The sequence below is a fragment of the Mixophyes fleayi genome, chromosome 1 (assembly GCF_038048845.1).
Source record: "Mixophyes fleayi isolate aMixFle1 chromosome 1, aMixFle1.hap1, whole genome shotgun sequence".
Classification (NCBI taxonomy): Eukaryota; Metazoa; Chordata; class Amphibia; order Anura; family Limnodynastidae; genus Mixophyes; species Mixophyes fleayi.
Genome location: NC_134402.1, coordinates 75,034,881 through 75,061,015, shown reverse-complemented (window position 1 = coordinate 75,061,015; position 26,135 = coordinate 75,034,881). Strand labels below are relative to the sequence as shown.

The following is a 26,135-nucleotide window of genomic DNA, read 5'->3' as shown; positions in this document are numbered from 1 at the left end:
ATTTCACAAGTGATCTCCATCAATAACTAGCATGTGATGTGCGCTATGTCTGTGTATGGCAGTAGTAGGTTAGGGATCTGGTGTCTTTTTCCATGATTCTGATCACACTGGATAACTATTATTATAGTACCTGTAAAAACTGACATTCACCTATGTATCACGATTTATCTGTGCAAACAGAAATGCCAGGTAGCCAGCAGAGGCAATGATCCTAACTGAAGCAGGCAGCTCCGTTCGCTGAGAACACAGGGTAACAAGCATAATAACCTACATGGAAGGAGACGGGGATACACAGCAGGGAGATGACAGCGAGAACTGTCACACTGAGATCCACTATTGTCCGACAGTCGTGAGAGTGCATACATACTGCAGGATTGGAAGGTGATGGGTCGGAAAATTTTAAACCGTATGACCAACCAAATGAAACGATGATCGGCACTTTGGGACAACTTTAGATAATCGTGTCACTATACACACGATATCTGACCAAATGGTCGTATATCGACTGATTTTGTCCAATTATTGGATGAAAAACCTGTAGTGTGTACACAGCTTTAGATACCAGTAGGTTCAGCTCTGCTTTCTCTTTGTTGAAATCTGAGAGTTGTCGGTCTGGTCTATGCTTACATTTAATCTCTAATAAGTGAAGTTTAGAAGGGCTGAAATTTTTTGCTTAATGACTTGTGCACGGTAGTTAGATTAATGATTAGTCCAATTGTTTTAATGATCAAATATAACTGAAATATATTTGATTCTAAGGGTTTGTTATCATTCTTTTTTATCTGTTTGATATGTATTGATTTTAAATATGTGTATATGTATTTTTTGAGCCATTAAATTTTTTTATATATATATATATATATATATATATATTGTAACAAAGGGGGGCATTTATCTGACAAGATGCAAGGAAAACATACAGGCAGAATAAAACATTGGCGCAGTTATGCACCTAGATTGAGGTTAAACCAGGTAAAGACTTATGTATAGTTTAAAGTTTGGTTAACTTACATGATTAGAAAGCTCCTTCCTCTCAGCAAAAAGACAGGGTGTGTCTGTTTGTGCAAACAGAGCCAGGGATGGGCGTTTCCTCTTAAAGAGAAGGTGGGTGTGTCACTTGTCCATCAAGCTAAGGCTGGGGAAGGAGTATCAGGTATAAAAGCTTGATTGTGTCATTTGTTCACTGAGACCAACGCTGGGGGTGCTGGCTGGTCTTGAGAGAGCTGGTCTATGTCTAGCTAGTGTTTAGGGTCCCCATAATTGCTGTGAAAGTCATACGGTGTCAAATACATTTTAACCATCCTGACAATAAAGCTGCATAAAAAGAAGAAGTTTGCGTGTGCTTCAGCAGTAGCGGGCTCTTGCTACAATATATATATATATATATATATATATATATATATATATATATATATATATGTGTGTGTGTGTTGTGTTTATACTGTGTACACACGCCTTTATGTTTACAATTGGCACCATAATCAATTCAGCATCGCGACAAACAGAAGAATGTGGGTCAGAGAACAAAGTCCTGGACAAGCTTTCTGTTGTACTGTGTCGTTTTGATGACTAGCTGAGTATGGCACACTTTCGCATGTCACATGCAAATTCTGACTGTTTGCTACAACTCATTACCCCAGCTCCAGCAAAACAAATGAAAAACTTCCACCACCCCATTGACCCTAGTAGGAAATAGTCATTTTATGTTCTTGGTGAATACCGGGGAATCCGTTAGACTCCGCTCCTCTGGTAATCAGGGAAGATCGTTATTAAGAGTTTAAGAGGGCAAAAGGCCACCAGGACACCATAGGTTGAAAGCATCTAGTGCAGGTGGCAAATGCAAGTGTCACATGACTTTGCCAACCCTGCTCTTGTGTGAATGACTGTGAAAGGGCCTTGGGTAAATGCCTCTCAGACTAAGTGAGCACGAAGGTACTACTGCTAGCTCATGTAGCTCATCTACTAACTCTAGAACTCTGTTAAATAACTATAAGCCCTTAGCATGATGGTACCAGACTCTATGTCTTCGTGCAATATATACTGATTATATGCCACAGTGTTGGAGGGGTTGTGGAGATCTGGGTTTTCTTAACCACATAAAGTAGCATTGTCTGTCTTGTTAAAGTCTGCTTTGGATTTATATGGAAAAAATCATACGGTCTTTGACTGTTTACTATTATACGTATAGTCTTATGTTGTAAATGTTTTTGCAAAAATTTAACAAAAGGGTCATTCCGTGTCAGTTCAACCAGGGTTGTCCACCACCCATCTCAGATTTCTACGCAATTGTTTTAGTTAAGAGAGCATGTCAAAACAACTATTTCTGACAAATATCTCTACTGTCTGACAATTAGTTGATTAAATATTGTTTTTTTCAATTTAGTAAATAATTTACTATTTGCGGCTTCTTTATCCAGTTTATTGGATCACGGGTGTTTATTAAGGAATCACCACAAAATTTGGACCCTTAAGGTAACTCTTCCTCCCGAATCCAAAAATCCAAACAAAATTACTTTATCTGCCTCATGTTTTGCGTTAATAGAATTTAAAATGCTAGTTTCAATTGACATTAGGTATCCTATATTTTTGGGGGTGTTTAAAAAAGGTATACATTACTACCACAAAAAAAAGCAGCAGGGTACTCTGTTTAATAGGGGAGGAAAAAAATAATGAAGTTGATGCTCGATTACTGTTGTACCGCATACATAATTAACACATAAAACCATGACATTTAAAACCTTCAGCATAACTTAAGTCCTTAACTGAAGTTGAGTCAACAATTCATTATTTTCCCCTTGTTTGGAATTTGTTGTAAAGGTCTGTAATTTTCCTTAAAGTGTCAGCACAAAGTGTATACTGCCTTCCAGTACTTCCTTGGATAGCAGGCCCTTCCGTTACACAGAGGACGTGAATAAAAGGGACAAAACATTTATCTCTTAAAGGCCAGGACAGCACATTTGTTCATGGGCGCACGGAGGATTGTCGGGGGGGGGGGGGGGGGGGTTTCCCCCCGCCGACCCAAAACACCCCCCCAAAAAAAACCCAGAGAGAGCACGCGCAGCAGCTCTGTTTCGCCAGCGCTGTCCTATACAGCAGCCGCGGCGCTGTCTAAGAAGCGTCCGCGGCAGTGCTGTATACAATACAGCACCGCCACGGATGCTTCTTTGACAGCGCCGCGGCTGCTGTATAGGACAGTGGCCACTTAGCGCAGCGGGGGTTTCTAAAGACTCAGAAACCCCCCCTGCGTGCACCACTGTTGTTTGAAGAAATCAATCATTAAAGCATAATTGCAGTCAAAACTAAAATTTCTGTTTGGGGAGGAATATCCTAAGTGAAAATCTGGTTACCAAAGTTACTCACCAGGCTCCAGTGGGTCCCCCGAAGTCCTGTTTATGTCTGCTGGAACTACGATGGCAGGCTGAATATTATAGGCCGTAAGAACAAGTGGCAGAAAGATTACAACAAAGTCTGCTGCACCTTCCTACTAACCTGTTCTTTTTGCAGACAAGTTGTGTTTTTTCCACCAACAGTGCATCTCCTGCAGGAAACTTCAGTGCCAAGGAAAGTAGCGGTGTGCGTATTGAGGATATCTGGAAGTCCTGCCATGTTGGCTTCAAAGTTAGTCACATTTTGGAATTATGTTTCACACAGGAAATGTACCACCCATTTTGTGTGGTGGGGAGTTTTTATGCTTTCCCACTGTTCGTGGGGGCTTTGCATTGCTCCTGCTGTCCAAAAACATGCTGCTAGGTTAATTGGCTTCTTGCAAAAATGGCACTAGTGTTTGTGTTGGCAGGTAATTTATACAATAAGCTCCAATGAGTTGTGAATTATTTAACATTCTCTGGAAGCACTGCATAATATGGTGGTGTTATGCAAATAAACAATAATAATAATATTACACCCAAATCCTTTGTCTGTGTTTGTGCATTTTCTTGCAGACCACAAGAGGGCAGCAGTGCATGGGAAGTAAAAATAATAGGAAATAAATTGAGGAATTATAGTTAAATCTGTTCCCGACTATAAACTGATTCCTTGTGTTTCAGCTCTAATGGTTACCATTTTTAGGGGCATATTCAATTGTTGTAATTACATGTAAAAGTAACGCGACGTGCGCACTATTACCTTCATTACGGTAATAGTGCATGTAAATACCGTTATTACGGTGCCTTTAACGCTGGATTTCAGCTCGCAGCTCAGGGAGCTGTGAGCTGAAATCCGGCTTAGTATTACCGTAATAACGGTAATACTTTTAACGCTGCAGGACAATGAAACAACTGAATATGCCCCTTAGAGATTTGACTTTGTTGATTTATTTAATACAGATATTTACAAACAGAACATTAGCACTATATGGTATATTATACTATATAACACCATAGTGCTTGCACAACAAGCGGTGTATTTGGACTATTTGCTGCTCCAAAAAAACGCTGTGCTTCAGTATATGTGTTTGGGATGTTGTGTTTGATGCTGATGTGACTTTTGGGAATCTTCTAACTAATTGTGCTATGTGAGGATATGCTACCACTGTCAAAGAGAAAATATTTTTTTCTTTAGACTTCATCGTCCCTAAGAACCTACATACATATGTTTTAGCATTGTTCCAATAATATGAGTGCTTAACCAGTGGTCATAAATGGTAAAATATACACTTAACCCCCATAGTTTGAAAACACATGTATATAGTATGGTATTTTTAATGTTTGAACATAAAATTGATGTAGAATAGCTAGTAAGAGTTTCTTGAACTCAAAACCCTCAAATAAAACTAATGACTTTAAGAATAGCTGGTTAGACTGTTGAACTTATTTTTTTTAATATATAGAGCATTTTAATATGAAGCAACATAGTTTAGTAGTTATTAGATCTGTTTATAGATATCACTAAAACATGTGCTTCTACACATTACACCACCTATGTGTCCCAAACATGTTATACCAGCCTAAAATATACCAGGATGCAATCTACTTTTCTGCGTCAAGCTTCCTGCACGTACCCCTGAGTGTTAGAGTAGCCAATTACAGCACCTTCTCCATAGCATTTGCAGGGAGCCATTAAATAGTAGGTTGGTGGATTTTAAAGCTTTCAAGCCCAATTTTATAAAATGGTATTACTGCAGGTAAAGCCACACGTTCACATTATCCAAAAACATCTTTTGTTTCAGACTATGCCTGGGAGCTGTAAATGTCGAGAACTAATTCAGATTGTTTCTTGAGAAAGGGCTGTTATTCACAACCTGGTCCTGTTCCAGTATCGGATACAAGGGACATGAAAGATAAGAGAAGGTGACACTGGTATATTGTTTGAAGCACGACAAAATTGATTGATTTGTGCTTGGTTGCAGCGCCACCATCAGGGGGGTATAGGTAGTACTAGTGTAAGGGGCACGGACTGATGATCCCGGCAGTAACAAGCTTCTGTTGCTTGTTTTGTTCTTTTCTATGGTAATCACCAGTAGTGACGGAGCGCCCACACCAGTGAAAGTCCCACACCACTGATGGATGCAGTCAGGTGATGGTGTGACCTGACATCACACTCGTGTTCCTACCTCCACTGTACAGAGGACTGCATGGAGCACGCTGGCTGCATTGCTGCAACTGCAAACCGCAGACTGCATTATATCATCCGATCTCTCATTCTGACCAATGACAGTGTGGAGGAGTGCAGTGGAGGTGTCTCAACTTGATAGGGGGGCATGCGAGGGGGTCTGATTGACATGTAAGGGACATGTGGGGAGGTTTGTGGGGTATGTGGTGAGGTCGGAGGGGTATGTAAATGACATGTTGGGAATTCTTATGCGCTTGTAAAAGGTATCATGGCAGGTTTGATGGGCATGTAAGGGTCATGCGTGGGAAGGTCTAATAGCATGTGGGGAGGTCTGATGTGCATGTTAGATGTATGTAGGGAGGTAAGTGGGGCATGTAAAGGGCATGTGGGGAGGTCTGACGGCAAGATGGAACATCTGAGGGCATGTAAGATGGTCTGAAGGGCATATGTGTAGGTTTGATGGATATGTGGAGACGTCTGATGACATGTGGGGAGGTCTGAGGTGGCATATTGTTGCTACCGGCATCATGGCAAAACAATTTCTGATGGCAGTCTTGCTGTGGAGTGACTTGGTGGGGCAGGGGATTTTCAAAATGTTATAATAGAATCCTGAAATTTCTAGTGACAACCCTGATTGTAAGTTCTTACAAACAAGCGGGTCATAGCTGTTATAATGTTTTGGGCCAAAAGTAGGTATATTATGCATATTAGACAAGAAAAAATACGTATTAGAATGAATTTGGCAAAATAAACAAAAATAACTGTTAAACTATAAACAAAACTATATTTAATGAAAATAAAAAGAGTGAAAAGAGTTAGTACCCATAATATATGAACAGCACAATATATATAAACTAACAACCTTAATAAAATATCAATAACTGAGGATTAGAACTGCAAATTACTGGAAAAAACAGAGTTCCATATTAAATACATATCATTAGATCCAAATATTCAATCCATGCATACACTGTACAGTAACAGAGAAAACAGACCTAATAATCACCACTGGTCGATGAATCTCAATAGTTAAAAAATGTGTATATATTCATGGAAGCTAAAAGAGTACTAATAACATTTATAGCCTTCGTGGATGATGAGAATCCACCTTTAATGATAAGGTTTGTATATATAGTTCAGGGTGTGTGAATGGCCAGTTCACCTCCCTCAAAAACTCCTGTTATCAAGAACACAGGACATTGCTCAACATAAGGCAATTGGTTTACTTGGGACACCTTGTCCCCTGTAGTAGCTTCTATGAAGCCTCGCTGATCTTTCGTTTTAAAAACTGTCTGAATCGTGAATAAGATGTGCCATGACTCACAGATTCTTTCGCTCGCCACTTAAGATGCAGCATGCACAGATTGGCATGTGCACTCAATAATCACACCAGCGATATATTTGATTAGTTGTAAAGAACTTCCAGACAACAAACTCAATTTGCAGTTTATGTATAGAAAATCCTCATATAAAACTGGCGCATTTCGTCACTCTGGTGACTTTTTCAAAGCTATATATATTGTCGCATTATTGTAATATGTGGGTGCACATGACTGTGAAATGCATTGCATGATGGTATTATGTGTTGAACATAGGCTATCTGCTGATCATTTGGGGGTGTGCAATAATATGTTTTGGAATCTACTGATCACTGGAGAATTTTGAAACTATATTAGTATATTATGAAATGTAGGAATGCATATTCATGTAGGTAAAATTCCGGCCTTCTAGTTGGCATAGCTGTATCTCCAAACTAATTGCTTATAAAATGCTGTTCAGTTTGGAATTAAGATTTTATTATGTTGGAAAATGACTCAATATCAAATTTAAAACTTGTAGTTTGGAAACCGTGTATTTCAGTTATATAATTCCATCTGTCCCACATAGGAATAAGATTTAATTGATCCTACAGACATGCATTAAACACGGAACGTGGAGAATATTGTTTAACAAATCGTACTTGTTTTCATTTTCCAAGAAAATAACAACGTAGGATACCTGACTATTCACCTTGCACATGAATCTTTTGCTATGTTAATCAACTTTTCACCAGAGCCAGGCAACAATGAAAAAGGAAGGTAATCCCTCTTCATGCCTCAGTCCAATACTGCTAATGGCATAAATATTTATAGTCCCATCATTATTGGTGGTAGTGGAACTGGGACATTGATGTTATGAATGTGGGCATTATGCTGAGTGTTTTTTTTGTGGTGGACTAGTACCTTAGGTACTGGAAACCCACTCTCCAGAAAGTTTAAACATTCAGAAAGTCATACATGGAATTATGTGTAGAACAATCTGTGTGCAAAGTGTTTTTTTTTCTGCGGTGGCGAGTTGTGAATTGTGCGAAAAATACACTTTCCAAATATGGGGCTCTTTGTATGAATATACACAGAGTTGTAGTACTCAGTGTTTAAAGAAAAGCGGCGCCATATGTCATTTTTGATTATTACCTACAGATCTGAGCCCCATCCTCTCAGAGGTGATGGAGGATTTTGGTGCATGGAGGAGGGGAGAGAGCCGTGCACAACCTGCATGGTAATGATTCATCTCATTAATATGTGTTTGGTCCCTAGCGCCACCCAGTTCCTCAACCTGGCATGACCCTGGGTGACAGAGAGGAACAAAATATGGAGGAATGATTTTCCTTTTTGTGCCTACATACACTCCATGGTGTTTAGCATCTTTGCATAAAAGCCTCAATAATGTCACAAAGAGTGAAACATTTATGGGCAATTGAATAAGTAGCATTGAAAATAAAACACTATGTTAAGCGCCTAGGATATTTAGCATTCTTATGCAGCTCCTAAATCGGTAGTTGCTGAAATGTGCTAGCTGCTATGAGCATATTTGAACTTAACTTTTCTGGTGCTTTATTAAATAAACTGAAATTGGAAAGAGAAAGGAGGAAAAAGTGTTTTAAGGGCACTCACAACCTAAACTGTAATACTTCTAAACTTTATTGATATGCATTAAAATATAATAGTTATTTTCAGAATTGCATAGTCCTTTAAGAAACAAAAATTACATTTATTAGCGAAATATTAAAAAAAGGAAATAATGAGTATATGTTGATGAAGGTATGAACCCTGTTAAAAATGACCGTTCAACACTGCCCTTGTGCGCCGCTTTACTCTTAATTTTATTTTGAGACAATATGAATTCCTAAAAAGATGAATACTCTTAATATAGTTCTCTGCTACTTTAATAATATCAGGGCAGGTATTTTTTATAGATGTTTATACTGTGTATAGAGAGAGATTCAATATATAGGATGTATAATAGGCTTTATTAAGCTTCACAATTCCAGTAGAAGTTTTTTAGCTTTTAGTTTTTTTAGAATATTGTTTATATAGCTAAAAAACTTCTATTCTAGAAGTATTACAGTTTAGGTTGTGAGTGCCCTTAAAACACATTTTCCCTCTTTCTCTTTCCATTTTGAGTCTATTGATTTGTATTTGTGGGTGCACCTCTCCTCCAATGCTTATGAAAGGTATAGTCAATATAATAAATGATCAATTTGATAATGAATAAATAAGGAGGAATAGAGTCTACCTGGTGCAATGTACATTCTGTTTAAGCTTTATTAAATAAGCCTGATCTGGTCATAAACACAGGGTGAGGTGCACTGTGTAATCGATTTACTGAGAAGAGAAATGCCAGAGACATTGTGAAGGACAGGGGTAATATTAAACTTTGTATATTTCAGCCATGGTGCTCCAAATTCTGAAGAAATCCTGTATAACAAAAACTAGTCTCAAACATTCTTTATAGACCAAGGTAGAACACATGCCCCCTATATACAGGGGCGCACGGAGGATTGTCGGGGGGCGGTTCCCCCCCCCCCCAAAAAAAAAAAACCCGCGCGAGAGCTACTGCGCATGCGCAGCAGCTCCGTTTAGGCAGCGCTGTCTTATACAGCAGCCGCAGCGCTGTCAAAGAAGCGCCACGGAGGTACTGTATACACCGTCGCGGACGCTTCTTTCACAGCGCCGCGGCTGCTGTATAAGACAGTGCCGCTATAGTGGCCATTTAGTTAGCGCAGGGGGGGGGGGTTTCTGGAGACTTAGAAACCCCCCCTGCGTGCGCCACTGATATATATAGCTTTACAAATAATTCATACAAATATGATGTCCATGGAACTGTACATTTACTACTCTTTCATATCAATGTTGCATAATGTTATCTGCCTTTTCTTCAAGCTCCAAATGTTCACTGACAATAGTTTGTTGTTTATATATACACATAACTTTTAGTCAGTCTTTTTTTTTTTTTACTTTTTTATTTTGCATTATGTAACAAAAGAGACACATTCAATATAAACTGCCATGTGACTAAAAAAGACTATTTTAACAGGATAATTGTTAATTCTGATGTATCAGTTTACATGTTTCAAAGCCTAACAAACCAGCACAAACTTTCTCGAGCATAAATTGCAGTCTGAAGGCACTGTACCATGTGCCATGAGTCTTACAAATTGCAGATATTATTATAGCTCAGAGTTATTAGTAAACTTAAAAATGCTAATTGTAATAAATATGTCTAACAATTTCCAGCGTTTAGGTATTTCCAGCTGTATTGTTTCTGGTTACTTGTGGACTGTGGAAATAATAACAAAGAGAGTAAAATATTGTATGCAGTCTGCTCGACTTTGTCATTGACAGTGCAATTGCCATGCACACTATGTGCTGAAGTGACGGCATATGTCACAGAAGTTATCTTATAGTTTTGTGAATGACATTTATGGAAAAAGGTGACGTAAACAGATTGCTTTAATTTTCTAACATTTACTAGAAAAATGTATATTAATATGACTGTTTGCTATGTGTTTAGCTTTCTTTTACTGTGCACCATTTTCAGAAATGTCCTTCTTTATACTCTATTATCTAAACTTTAGCATTGTGCTAATTTGTGCTGATAATTATTCAAGCTTTAGGGGCATATTCAATTGACGGCGGGATCGCCGAAAATCCCGCGTTTCAAAAATATTACCGTTATTACGGTAATCCTGCGCGGGGAAAACCGTTAATATGGTAATTTACTCGCTGGATCCAGCGAGATATTACCGTATTAAGGGTAATATTTTTGGAGCGCGGGATTTTCGGCGATCCTGCCGTCAATTGAATATACCCCTTAGTGTTTTATATGCTATTGCATTATTTTCTTTCATTTAGTAAAATGTTTCATAAATGTATAATCTTTGCAAAGCAAGCTGTTATTGTGAAAAGCACATTCTGCAAGAACAATAAACAAAATTATGTTTCTAGTTGTTGTGTTTGAGTTAAAGCTCAGTGGTTTCATGTGCCATAAAATGTACATTTAAGCTCTAATCTGTGAAGAACAGCTTTTTCAAAAGTACTTGTTTACTAAATTTTAAAAGATAATTTTAAATACATTTTAAAAAAACCATATTCCTTGCGAAAACCCTGATTGCTTTAGGATGTGTCAGTGGATTTATTTTCAAGGTAGGGGTTTCCGTTTTTAAATTGTTGATGAATTTTCCAATTTCATACTACCTGGAAGCTAATGTACGTATGTAAAGCCCTTTTATTATTCGTAAATGATGCAACTTCTTGCAGCTTTAAGTCTTATGTTTGAAGCTGACCGCATTTAAGCCTTTTGGTAGACAGTGACAGCATCGTATCCCTCTGGTGGTCTTGTGCGTGCTCTCGCATGGGCTTCACAATACAGTTGGCCCTCCACAAAGAAGTATCCTTTCTGTTTCAGGTTCAGGTTGCAGTCTTCACAAACAAAGCAGTCAGGGTGACGGAACTTGTCCCGAGCCTTCACCACAGTGCCTCTGTATTCAGTAATACAAGAAGTGAGATATTTATTTTTTTAAACACCACTTGGCTGATATGCATAATATTCTCTATGGCATAAAATACATATCTGGCTACTTTTACTGGCTAAAACCATATTGCATCAATAGACACAAGGGTTTAGTACCAGATAAGTATGTTTTGCATGACCATAATGAAAGCAAAGTAGATTAGGCCGTAAGTTAATAATAAGGACATGGTTCACATTATTGCCGTTTTGTGCTCCCGATTATTACTACTACACATAATGGGCCTGATTCATTAAGGAAAGTTAAGCAAAAGCAAGTAAGTAAGGCAAAACCATGTTGCATTGGAGGGGGAGGTAAATTTAATATGTGCTGGCAGATTTATATTTGGGGTAGGGCATGTCCTAAATCAGTTTTAAATTCAGTGTACAAATAAGCTATCAAGTATGTGTCTGCTACATGATAAAACAGACAGTATTTTCCTTATGTGCAAAATAATAAACTAATTTGTACCTCTTGCATTGCAACATGGTTTTGTGCAGAAAACTTGAGTAGGAAAGCTTACTCAATTTTTTGCTTAACTTTCCTTAATGAATCAGGCCCACTGACTATAGATACTATATTTTTCATATCTCAAACTGTATGCTTTCGCCTTGATGTGTGCCGCAAGTCCATACTTGCGGCACACAGCATACTTTTACTAACATAAATATATGCCTGGGGTATACATGCACCCTTTTGCATGCTATAAGATCATTGTTGGCGAACGTTTTTGTGAGGTGTGCTGGATGGATCATATGTGGATTATTAAATGTTTTCATCCTTGATGCGGTTTAATGCATGAAAGTCATGGAAGCTGCATTCTAGCAGTTGGATAATCCTGAGCTCAGCTATGCATGCTATGCATACTTATTAATCTACTGGCTTAAACATTCTTATGAACTATAGCCATACTTACACTATTCCGTTCCCACATCTGTCGCATAGGGGGACCTTCTGCACAGCTGAAGCTCCTGCATTGGGTTTGGAGACTGGAGCTCTAACACTTCTGATACCTACAGGGCGGTCTAAAACATGAACACATATCAGTGCTTCCTATAGATTTATAGAAATCTCCCACCCACACTTAATTAAATGACTTGTAAATCAACCAGCATTTTGTGGACCACTGATAGGGCTATAATAATAGTTTTTTTTATGGAGATTTGGATTCTTTGTATCCCACAAGCCATGATTATATGCTTCCCTTTTTCTTTGACTGGCAGAAAATTCAAATGTGAATACTAACCAGAATCATCGTCAACCATGTCCTGCAGTACCCTGAATGAGCCAGACTGCCTTGGTTTACTTTCATGTTCTGTGTCATCATGAAGGAGCCTGTATACATCTGACTGAGGCACAGAGGCCGGTATTGGATCACTGAAGAAAAGGAGACAAAAACATTATTCAGTGTATATTTTCTTTGCATTATTCTCATCCATAACATTCATTGCAGGCTACTCTTAGGCATGCAGTAGTTGAGCTAGAACACATGTTGCATTGTCTTGTCTAACAACTTACTTTGCTGTGGTTTTATGTAAGACACCCCTCTTGTCAGCACCATCGCCATAACAACCACACAATCATAGCACAAAGCATAATTTAACACCACCCTAGTCACTTTAACAGCCATCTCCATTGCCCCTGTGACGATTATGTAGTATATCTAATGACTTATTTTCTGTTGAATTCATGTATGACAATGTGAATATTTTATGTAACCTTGTAATGTAATCACAATGTGCGCTTTGCTAGATGACATGAGTTTGAACTTATGCAAGTGTCATTAATCTGATGAAAATAGCCTGACCAGGGAGAGATAGGCATCTGAGGAGTTTGAATCCCCAAAAGATGTAAACCATCTAGCCAAGTAGAACGAGCAAAGGTGGGAAATCAGGTCCTGTGAACATTCCCGATCTCAGGACATACCTAACTCACTTTGAAAGCCCTGTGACATTTGGGAGATCAATCTGTCCTTATTGACAGCAAAACTCCAAAGGTGGGAGGGGAGAGGAGGGGGGGGGAGACGAGAGCTATGTGGAAAAAAGGTTTAAAATCTTCTGCCTTAGACAATACCGTGTGCATTTTCATGATGGGGTCTATCAAGACTGAAATGTCCCATTTCCTCAATTGTGTTCCCTCACACAATAGATCTTAACTAGTAAGTAGTGACTCTGATTTTATTTCCCGTTTTATATTCTGAAACTTATTTGTGCAAGTATATTGTATGTGTTATTAATTTTTGTAATTAAGCCTTGGAAACATTTCCGGTCAATTAGGATGTTGACTCTCTCTAGAATCACACACTACTAATTCATTTAAGTTCTTATGATAAATAGAAAAATATTATCAATCCCACCAAGCTGCCAACCAGTTTGTCATGAACCCCCAGCCTGTAGTTTGTCACGAACACCCAGCCTGTCCCAGATACAGCAATCTGAACAGCTGGCCGTGACTGGCAACACCTTAGTGACTTAGAAATGAGTACACCTTTTTTGCCACTATGAAGGATTTATTATGGTGTCCTTACGTTCACCAGAACCACTTATTAATGTTTCACACTTAAATCATATACACATGTAGCATGAGCCTCCCTGGACTTCGTAAATTCACAAAGAATCTGTCAGGCCCGAATAGAGAGGAACACTAACCGGTATTAGCGCTACTGAGCTAATAGGTGCAGAGTCTAATGTACCCCTGGTTTTCACCAGGGACCCCCGCAAGGAGGTTTGGACTTCGCTGCACAGGGTACGCAGGTCGCGGTCCTATTAGTCAGTTGCCGGTGTAGTGAAAGAAGGGTCAAATGGTCCGTGTCAAGCCAGTCGGTATGCGTGGTACAAAGGGAGAATCCAGGAGAATCATCAAAACTAGCCAAGGTCGCAGGAACACAGTGGGCACACAGAAAGGAGGATGGTCAGCAAGCCGGGTCACAACAGGGAGGCAGAATCCGACGAATGGTTGAGGAAGCCGGGTCACAAATAGAGGAGCAAAACACAGAGAAGCTAGAGGCAGATAACCTGTTACATGGCACCCTAATGGTGCCAAAGCCAGGTTTAAATAGGAGGCAGGAAGTGGCAGTGATTGGGGGAATCAGGCACTTGTGTGCCGAGACTAGTGTCCCGTTGCCTAGCAACGGGACTGAGCTGGGCGCATGCGCCCGACGGAGCTGGGGGGCACGGCATTCCTGTTGCCAAGCAACAGACCAGGCTGAGCGGAAGAGACAGGCGTCAGTCCCCGCCGAGTGGAAGAACAGCGGGGACGGTGCCTGACAGAATCACGGAGAATACACTAGATTAAATTTATTTAATCTGAAAAATGTTTCCAAGGCTTAATTAGAAAAAATAATAACAAGACATACAATATATTTGCACAAATAAGTTTCAGAAAATAAAAAAGGAAATAAAATCAGAGTCCCTACTTACTAGTTAAGACCTGGTGTGTGAGGGAACACAATTGAGGAAATGGGACATTTCAGTCTTGATAGACCCCCTCATAAAATGCACACATTATTGTCTAAGGCAGAATATTTTAAACTTTTTTCCACATAGCTCTCACCCCCCACCTTTGGAGTTTAGCTGTCAATAAGGACAGATTGATCTCCCAAATGTCACACGGCTTTCGACGTGAGCTAGTAATATCCTGAGATCGGGAATGTTCACAGGACCTGATTTCCCACCTTTGCTCATTCTGCGTGGCTAGATGGTTTACAACTTTGGTGGGCTTCAAACTCCTCAGATGCCTATCTCTCCCTGGTCTGGCTATTTTCAACAGATTAATGACACTTGCATAAATTCAAACTCATGTCATCTAGCAAAGCACACGTTGAGATTACCTTAGAAATTTACATAAATATTCACATTGCCATACATGAATTCAACAGAAAATAACAATCAGTCATTAGATATACTACATAATCATCACAGTCCCCAAGACCAAATGACGCAGATAGTGTTTTTCTCTCAGGAAAATTCTCCTCTTAATATTTTTAAGGGACATTTCTATTCAAAGAGGAGTATGGCATTATATTATTATTTCAACATAATGGTAACTCAAACACATACAAGACAATAAACTGGGTAAACTCATTCAAGTAGTTTGATAGTGTTCATCCATTCTTTATATTTGAATTGTTTATGATCATTAATTTAATTTGTTGTTTTTTTTAAACAAATTTAAGATATGTTATGATTGTCTTTTTGATGGGTTGGGCACGTTTCCCGACAACAGCGTGAGCAAGGCAGGACCCGGCCACTCTAGCATTTAATGTAAGGGTTAGATTAAATGGTAGAGTTACCAGGTCCTGCCGTTGCCGCTTTAAATTTAAAAATGTCCATGTGGCTTTGTTTGATGACTTACAAATGAAGTGGCGGCATGCTGTATCTTCGTACTTTATAGCAGTCTGCATGGAGACTCGTCGGAAATGTGCTTTGAGTGTTTTCTCGTAAGTCTCCATTTCATCATTGTCGCACTTCTTGTAATCACAATTTCTTTGTCTATATAGTGCTTGTTGCTCACACTGTTGTTGTGAAAGTGAGTAGCACTGATTTTCATAAGCATATATTTTTGCACCAGTCTTTCGGAAACTACAGCAGGTATTTAAGAGGATTATCTAGAGAAGTGGCCCACTCTAACTGGGCTGCATTTCCAGGGGGTGTGCTATATTTTATTTTAAATTCCATGTGCAGTAAAACAAAGTATATATTTTGCGGCTTTGCATTGTCACCCTTAACCTGCAGGTGACGTCAGTAGTTAAGGAGGACTGCCAAGTTCACTGAGATTGCCTATTCATATGCCTTTTACGTGTCAGAACTGGTGCTAGTGTCCTTAGCAAATTAGCATTTCTTGTCCCTAGCTACATATGTGCTGACCTTGTTGCTAATGAGTTTGTTTTGTTCCTTCTCAGGCAGTCCAGATGATCAGTCGTGAGTAGACTAATCTGGAGGCGTGTGAGAGTGTTGCACGGTGTCAGGAACAGCTATATTCACATTGTTTTGAACCCTGACTTAAAGGATTTTCAATTATAAATGAAATTTGACTGTCTTTGACTTATGTCTTGCAGTTTTTAACCGGCTATAGTTGGCTATAAGATCATTGTGATCTGCTATCAGATTTATAAGACAAGCAGTACATCACACTGTTGACACTGTAAACTATTATCTATATCGGCATTAATGTAGAGTTGAAGTCCTTGGTTGTTTACTGCTCTGAATGTTCTTATTATAGCAGACCAGAGTTGGACTAGAGTTCCCAAATACCCTTATCAGTTCCATGTATTGGACTGATTTTCTTTCATGACAGCAATATGAGTTATCAATAGCACCATTGATCCTCCGCACTCATCAGAAATATTATTTTGGATTAAAAAACTTGTTATACATCTAACAAAAAAGCACAGTAGAGCCCAATAATTTCTAGTTTTTTTAAATGTATTTTGTGACAAAACCCTTGTTGTAGCTCCACTCCCAACTTATGCTATGTGATTTCATGGGTGAGTAATATATGTTATTGCTGGTATTTAAAAGCTTTCTGCAGGTATGACTCAACCCAGTTAAATAGCATAGCAATTACTCTGTTATAATTCAGATTGATTCATGTTTTAATTTAACTTAGGACTGGCTAGAAAGCCAAGACTGGCTTGATTTGGTCATCTTTTATTGCAGTGTGTGGAACTACCATTCCCTTTTTAAAATGGAGTACAGATTGAAGTAGCTAGAATAACAATAATAATGTCTTCTCTGTACACTTGCCAGCTTATTCTGCATTGATCTCTCATAACCTTTTTAAGAGTACATTCATTTTTAATGTGAAACTTCCACCCAGCTCCTTGAGTGACTGACAGCTCTTGTATTCAAGTCTTGTCTAATAATGAATCCACCTGTATTGTTTTACAGTGCTGCAAATTCCTGCTTCTATTTATTAGAAACTATTTGCAGATGGTGGTTTTCTGCATGTTTTCAGCCATGGTAACTATTATTCTCTGATATATAGATTCATATTTTTTATTTTAAATCGTAAATTATGCAATTTTCTTGCATGACTAATAATTACACTTAAATCATACTAATAGAGGTAGATAATGCGTAATTCAGGAGTCAGTATGTAAATTCTAGGACCCAGCTGGATAGGACAATTTATGAACCATGCAGGTATAATTCAAGAAATAGTAATATGATCTTTCCCTGTTAAATTTTTAAGTAAAGGTAAAATGCAATATCCCCCATTGAAAACAGCAAAAACCACATCAAGTTGCTAGGTATATATAGCTCAATCGGCAAATCATAGCATGTCAGATATATTTACAGTGACATCACTATACCTTGATTAGTGAATCCACCAAGTATTTTTTATTGTATCTCTTTAAGTATTCCGCATAGCAAAATCAGATACAAAGTGAGTCATTTGCATACTAAGTACCTCATCTGTTGCTTCTCCCCTAATATGGTAGAAACCTGTCCCTGTAGACTCTCCATAATATTGTCATCAGAGTATAGTTGCATCGGGGTATTGAATTGAGCATGGACAATCTTCACACCAGGGAGCTCCATTTCCAAGGGAATGTTAGGTGCAATTCTAGAGGCAGCTTTCAGCTCACCAGGATCTATAGTGCCAACAGTGCTCGCTGTAGAAGGGGTACTGCGTCCACTGCCAGGGTCAAAGCCTGAGGGAGTGCTGCTTCCACTGTGTTAAACAGCCCGTGAAATAGAAAGGTGGAAGTAGTGAAATAATGAATAAGTGCAGAGGTATTATCCAAGGTGTAGTCAAAATGTATAAACATGCAATTAGTAGTAGGTAATGGAAATTATTGTAATTGGTGAAAAAGTGTAATTAGCTAGAACATATTCCAAGCCATGCAAACAAAATCTATGTTAATAAGTGGGATGAAGGCCGATCTAGTAAAGCTGATATATAGATATTCCAATAACTGTTATAGTTATGTTTTTTTTTGCATTGTTGGTTTTCTGTTGAGCATGCAGATCAATGGAACATTGTATTAAATCTTGAATTTGTAGAACTTGTTATGCCAAGAAAAACAATATAATCTTGTGTTTAATAGTTGCACTCTACACCAATCAGTCTCAACATTAAAACCACTGACAAGTGTAATGAATAACATTAATTATCTTGTTGCAATGGCACCTGTAAAGGGGTCGGATATATTAGGCAGTAAGTGAACAGTCCGTTCTTGAAGTTGATGTGTTGGAAGCAGGAAAAATGGGCAAGCGTACGGATTTGATTGACTTTGGCAAGGGGCAAATTGTGATAGCTAGACGACTGGGTCAGAGCATCACCAAATATCAGGTCTTGTGGGGTGTTCTCTGTATGCAGTGGTTCGTACCTACCAAAAGTGGTCCAAGGAAGGACAACCAGTGACAGGGTCATGGGCGCCCAAGGCTTATTGAAGCGCGCGTGAGTGGAGGCTAGCCCGTCTGGTCCAATCCCACAGAAGAGTTTCTGTAGCACAAATTGCTGAAAAAGTTCATTCTGGCTATGATAGAAAAATGCAAGAACACATAGTGCACATGCTGACCCCTGTCCACCGCCAAAAGGGTCTACAATGGACACGTGAGCACCAGAACTGGCCCATGGAGCAATAGAAGATGGTGGTGGCCTTGACTGATGAATCACATTTTCTTTTACATCAAGTGGACGGGTGTGTGTGTGTGTGTGTTTCGTTTACCTGGGGAAGAGATGGCACCGGGGATGCACTATGGAAAGAAGGCAAGCAGGGGGAGGCAGTATGATGTTTGGGGCAATGTTCTGCTGGGAAACCTTGGCAATGATATTCCCTGATGGCAGTGGCCTCTTTCAGCAGGATGATGTGCCCAGACTATAAAAAATCGTTCTGAAATGATTTGATGAACATGACAAAGGGTTCAAAATTTTGACTTGGCCTCCAAATTCACCAGCTCTTAATCAGATCGAGCATCTGTGGGATGTGCTGGTAAAACAAGTCTGAGCCATGGAGGCCTCAACTTGCAACTTACAGCATTTAAAGGATCTGCTGCTACATTCTTGTTGCCAGATACCACAAGACACCTTCAGAGGTCTTGTGCAGTCCATGCCTCGACGAGTCAGAGCTGTTTTGGCAGCACGAGGGGGACCTACACAATATTAGGCAGGTGGTTTTATTCTTGTGGCTGATCGGTGTATATACATGCATTATCCTAGATTTGAATTATTCATGCACTCTTACAGTAATAGCCGTGGTAAATTTTAGTCATGTTTCTGTGAAGTGATCTATAATAGTGTATAAATTTAGGATTGTTGTTTTTTTTAGCAATGTGCTTTTTATATTTTTACAATTACAGTATTTGAACTGACCAACTGTTTTATATTTTGCATCGGCATGCGCTTGATTGGGGGTTAGTTATAGGGCCTGGGTTCCCTACTCTAGACCAGAAATATTGTTTAAAATATGAAAAAAACCTCTGCCATTTATATCTCTGCACAGGCAGTTATACTGACTCATTATCAGAGCAGTAAGATTTGTAGATTTTTCTAGGGCAGGATGTATACACTATGCAATTTTTGCTCTATACTCTATTTAGTATTGGTAATTATGTATTACATACAATATAAATATTTTGATGAAAGGCAAAGTTGTTATCCCATCTGTTAAATTCTGTACATGCACCTGTGTTTGATTCAGTACATTTGTTATTGGTGCTACAATGAACTCTCTCAACATGCATACGACAGGCATAGTTACTATTATTATAACCTGCTTCTGCCTGGAAGTATGAAAGGCTTAGGCCTGATATTATGCTTGTGTTCAAAGTATCCCAAATCCTGTAGGACAAAAAATGTTTGGTATAAATCAAATGTAAGCTATATAAGAGAGTACAATACCTTCATTATTTCACTGTGATGGATTTATTTTAATTAGCCAACATATCATTGAACTACAGGAAAAAAATTAGAAACAGTTTATAAGAATAAAATCTAAAAATGTATATATTTGAAGTTTCCAAGTATAAATATAACTTTTCTCTCAATAGCACAAACAAGATGTTTGTTTAATGATTAGGTGTATCTGTCTAGGAAGGCATTGGCTTTAAAGTGTTTTTCCACTTTAAATGTCCCCTAAACTTATTCACATCTCTTCACAATAAATCCTCCACTATGTACTGTATTTAGCAGATTTCCAGCACTCACATATAGGCAGCTCTAATTGGATACTCGAGTATAGACCCCAAATGAGCTATGAATATCATTCATTGTATCATTGGTTAAATTCATAGATTGTATTGATATATTGTAGTTCACTCATAACTGCTATATAGTAAAGTATTTTTTTCCTCTACACTTTCACTTCTTACCCCAATCCCCATCGGCCATAGGAGTTGGGTTGAGCCTTATTGTAGTCACCATGGGTCCAATTTCCCTTAGGGGGAGGGGCCTGTGTTTTGTTATTTTGTTATTTTTTTGCAGGCACAGGGATTTCATGTTTGTTTTGTGCCTGAGAGTTGGACGTTCGTCAAACTGTAAAATGTGCCCAATATGTGTGTGCCATGATCCTACTAAATAGAGATAGCTTTAGTACAGGGTTTATTTAAAGCGAAAATACTTTTTAATTCAATATCTACAGTTGAATTATGCAGATTGTTCTTAAACTAAATGTCGACTGAAACAGAAAATTTTGTAGGTTATACACTAACACAGTGACAGCAGCAAGTAGGAATGCAAGTAGGGCTGCATTGAGGAGCCTGGCAGACTGCGGATAAGTAATGGTCTGCCCAGGGCCCTCTTAACAACATTTGGGCCCCCCGGGCAAAGCAGTGCACTGGGGCCCCTATATATATATATATATATAAAAATAAAAAAAAAAGATTATATATATGGGCCCTGCAGCCCTGGGGGCCGGATTGCCAGCTGAGAGCAAGGTAAGTATTTTCTTCTTCTTTATTTCAGGAACTTTTTTTTTTAGCTGCCTCTGACGGGCCCCCTGGGCTGCAGGGCTCCCGGGCACCTGCCCATCGTGCCCTATGGAAGAGACGGCCCTGGGTCTGCCATAGTGTTCAATTTATGCATTCTTCTTCCACCTGAATTTTCAGTTTTGCGTGAAATTAGCCTAAATCTTCTGTGCTGACACCAAACTTCCGTAAAAATACTTTTTCAGCATTAGATAATAATCACACCATACAAGTCATAACAGTTTCTTTATGGGAAATGTAATGGAAATTGTTCATTAATGACAAAATGCATAAGTGAAACCTTGATGACTAGGTCTGAAAAAAATACATGGTACTAACAGCACAGTAAGACATTCTTCAGTTGCTGATTAGTAAATTTTATTATCACTGAGAGCACACAGTTTAATGATTGTTTTGTGATTCCCAATTTTCCAGATGTAGCAATAGGTAAAAAGTAAACAGTGTGTCGTATGGATTGTATATATTAGTCTCTTCCTTTCTCTTGTACAATCTTCTGCATACATTTCACTGCCTGGTTTACAGATACCACTCTAAGTCCCTCAATTATGATAGTTTTAGAATCCCGGCCTGCATTTCAGTAAATATAACACAAAATAAGACATGACATGTTATTCTTTTCAATATATCAGTTAGTTTTCCATGCATTGAAAACTCTTGCACGCAACATGTAAACTACTTACATTTGATCAGCATTTGGAATAAGGCCCCTCATCTGTCCATGGAAAGCATCTTTAATGTTGCCGGATGAGTACAGCCCAATTGGGGTATTATAGGAAGAACTCACTACCTGTTTTTTGTCACCAATGTTTGCTCCTGCTACAAATGGTTGTGCTTTTCTGTTATGAGCTGTACCAATAGGCTTGAACTCCTGTATACATTTGGATAAAACACACCAAACTGCAGTTCATGCGGATTAAACACACAAGCAGGCCACACTGATTATATTTCACACATGACAGTTATGAAGCACTGAATCCACTTATTAAATTGTTTTATAATTCATCTACTTCCCTTTAAAAGATATCCACCACTGTAAAAAATGCATGAGTGGTGTGTGAAATTGCCCAAAAGATGTTTTAATATGTAGTCATCTATACAATGTTATGACCATTTTCCAAAATTGTAGCAGCTGGAACTGCTCTTTTTCCTTTGCAAGCCAAGGGCTTTATATTCCAAAATGCAACATTAAATCGCCATATCACACTATTTGATAATCTCACTGCTGTTGCAGTTAATATTATTACTTGGAATGTCAACAAGCATTTTGCACGGCGCATGAATTAATTCTGTCTGGCATGGCTTGCTGCACACAACTTATTTGGAAACTAATATAAACGAGATATGGACTCTGTATAAAAAATGGTGAGAGCAAGTAAGGTGATTATATTAGAAAAAAAAAATTATGCAGAGAGATCGATATTTAAGTGTGACATTTACTACTGATATACTTACATGATGGTGGATAACTACTTAAATGCTTTTTTTTTTACTTTTTCTTTATATTTGTCCCTTAAAAAATAATTTCCTTGAAGTTCTGGTAAGAAAATTAAAAATGCCCTTTCCCACCTCCATGGCAGCCATTGCAATGGGGTTAGTCCCTTCTATCTTTAGATAGAGACAGGAAATTTCCTCCTTTTTCTCTGTGTCTTTCCTGTCTCTAACTGATGTTAGAGAGGACAGTTAGGAGTTTGTTGTTTTTAGTGTGTAGGGGCTTACCTGTCCTTACCTTACCTGCTTTGCAATGTCCCTGTGATGTACCGCAGTGGTGTAAGCCAAGGAGGAGAGCTGGACACTGCTAGTTGCTATATTTAGTAGTAAATGCAGTGCAAGGAGTAGATAGATATTTAAAAGTTCAAATTTTAAAAATGGAGTGTGTGTGCGCCAACGCTGGTATTTTGCGCATGGGTGCACACTGCATCTAAGATTAAAGGACACCAATATAAAGGATTAGGCAGCAGAACCTCGGAATTGCTACAGCACCTATCCCTGTTACATGACAGCACCATTGATAAATGTAGCACAAGAGCATTGCTAGCAGAATGGAGTCCGATTTCAACCCCAAACAGATGAAGAATAACCATCCTAAGTAAGTTAGGGGTTCTTAATGTTCTGCATTGTAGATAGTTAGCTGTTTAGTAATATTCTTCCGATATCAGCACTCTTATAGAGCCTGTGGAGGAAAGACAGAAATTACAGGCCAGCAGCATTTGGGCAATTTAAGGAATTGATAGCCCTGATGACTAAATCATTTGTGATTAAAGAGGAATTACATGCTATCATGGAGTGAGCCTAAAGTGGATCTAGGGGGTGAGGAGAACAAGTCCCCACACAAGTGTGAAGTTAGAGAAGACGGGTTTCCAATCAGAAATGGACTCCTTAGATGATTTGGATGAACCCTCTAGGAGTGAATCAGGAGAAATTCATAGTCCAGGCTATTTAATGTAGAGGTACACATATATAAATCTATTGAGATGAATTAATCAACCTCCAATGCAGATCAGAAGTACCTTTTTGAGGTTTTCCCCTGCACCAAATAGCAAAGGATTTAATTCAGAAAGCATTTGATCAAGTGGAAACGTCTCTCAACCTAACTGAAAAAGATTGAAATGCAGGTATCCGTTCAGTGATCACTTTGTCCATTCAAATCTTTTCCATGTGGAGTCTGTAAATTCAAATATCACTGCTATAAGTAAAGGGGCTATTCTTGTCTCTGTCAATCTCCAGGATGCATACTTCCATATCCCTGTTGCCATTCATCATCAGGGATTCATCAGTTTCTATTCCTGGTATAGCATTTTCAGAGCACTTGCCTTACCTTTGGTCTGGCAAAAACCCAGAGAACTTTCACCAAGTTGTTAATTACACTGGTGGCAGAATTACTGAAAAAAGTGGGTCACGCAGTGACCCGATCTGATTGACATCCTCATGATGGGGAAATCAGAGTATATGGACCTTCCAACTCAAGTAATGATTTTCTGCAGGAACATAACTGTAATATAAACAAGGTAAACAGTAATCTTGTGCCATCACAACAGATACAATTTTTGGGCCCAAAAAGAGATTCTGTACAAAACATTTATCTGTACCAAAGGAGAGATGCATCAAGATCCAGTCATTAGCTTGTCAATTACATGTCTTACATCAGATTCCAATTTGAAGTATGTAACTTAGTGGGATAGCAGACAATTATCTCTGGATCATGACATTAAACTAACAAAGGCCACCATGGAGATTCTCAACTGGTGGCAGATTCCAAACTTAAGAGAACTGGGACTTTCTCTGTCAGAACCAGACTGGATGACACTCACAACAGACTCAAGGGGGTAAATGTATCAAGGTCCGATTGTTTTTCAGCGTTTTAAAATCGCAGAAAATTTTGGTTCCAAAGTTGCCAGATGTATTAAACTGCGATTTTTACTCTGATCTTAAAAACAGCTGGTCATCTCTGGTGATTTGCTGCGATGTCAAACACTCCCGTCTTTAGCTAACTCTCCTGTGTTTCCTGCGTGATTACTAAACACATCACTGTTACACTGTTCTGCCTATACAGCTGGAAGTCTGGCAGCTGTCAAATGTGTAAAGCGTGGGCTCTCCCCAGCCCAGCCACTATTAACCCTAGTGTTGCCAGCCTACTGCTGGTTACGTGAAAATTGGGGAAAAAATTTGCGTGGGGTCCTCCCGATTTTCACATAACCAACACCATATTTGTAATCCAAATCCGGAACATGCTTGAGAAGAATAATAAACCCAGTTTACAGACGATGCACCTTCTGCTTGTACAGTGTACAGAGTTTCAACTCTTCTGAGAAAACCGCTGGATTTGCAAAATCGCACCTTGGTACATTTACCCCAAGTATCCATGGCTGGGGGGCTTATATCCTGTCAAAAGTAGCACAGGGAGCATGGTCACAGAACAAAAAGAAATAAAACATAAATTCTGGAAATGCAAGCCGTCTGGAATGCAATTCATTCTTCTTTATCCTCTTATAGTGAAAGTGTCTCAATATGTTCTCAGACAACAGGAATATAGTGATCTTCATAAATCGCTGAAGACAGTATGAGGAGCTGGACCATGATGACAGAGGTAGCAAAAGTAATGTCATGGGGAGTAAGAAACCTTAAGTTGCGCTCAGCACTTCATGTGGTTGACAGACAGCAAGTCATAGCTATTATCTCAGCAGAAAACAAGCTCATCCAGGATAGTGAACTCTGAACAAGGACATTTTCCAGTTCTTGATAAGAAAGTTTGGCCACTCTCAATTAGATATAATGGCAACAAATCAGAACACTAAACTTCCCAGGTTTTTCTCTTATCACAAATTTCCAGTACGGAAAGGAATAGATGCTCTGGCAATCCCAGGGACCTTTCATCTAGTTTATGCCTACCATCTGTTTCCTCATATTGCGCGCACTGTGAAAAGATCAAAAAAGAAAAAGCAGAAGTCATAGCAATCCTTGCATTCTGACCACGACACCCATGGTTTGCAAGAGCTTGTGCCATACATAGGGCACAACCGTGGCCTCTACAGACTTGTTATACCAAGGTCCAAATCCCAAAAGGCTATCTTTGTTGGTATAGATATTGAGTGATCACTGTTCAGAAGTATAAGAATCTCAGAGAAGGTCATTGACACACTTCTACAGGCAAGAAACAATAATTCTTTGGAAGTTATTATAAAGTTTGAAACAAATTAATCATGTGGTGTGAACTTAAAGTAGATACAGCCTCGGCTACTATTATAAATAATCTTGCTTTTTTACAGGATGGCCTTAGCATAGGTCTCACCCTGTCAACTCTAAAGGTATAGGTGTCTGCACCCATT

At 38.9% G+C, this 26,135-nt stretch overlaps 1 protein-coding gene across 2 annotated transcripts in view; it reads right to left on the bottom strand.

Annotated features, from left to right (window-relative positions):
- Positions 1–9,800: 9,800 nt before the first annotated feature.
- The window catches only part of PDLIM3 (PDZ and LIM domain 3), a 48,743-nt gene continuing 32,408 nt past the window's right edge, over positions 9,801–26,135 (bottom strand). Inside the window, exons 4-8 of one of the 2 annotated variants that reach the window (XM_075196868.1) lie at positions 20,100–20,167; positions 17,792–18,055; positions 12,627–12,757; positions 12,297–12,405; positions 9,801–11,350 (exon numbers count right to left, since the gene is read on the bottom strand). In XM_075196868.1, the coding sequence (XP_075052969.1) occupies positions 11,161–11,350; positions 12,297–12,405; positions 12,627–12,757; positions 17,792–18,055; positions 20,100–20,167 (762 nt within the window). In that variant the 3' untranslated portion in view covers positions 9,801–11,160. Of the gene's footprint in view, positions 11,351–12,296; positions 12,406–12,626; positions 12,758–17,791; positions 18,056–20,099; positions 20,168–21,992; positions 22,181–26,135 lie in introns of both variants that reach the window. The other variant, XM_075196878.1, reaches the window with a different exon arrangement.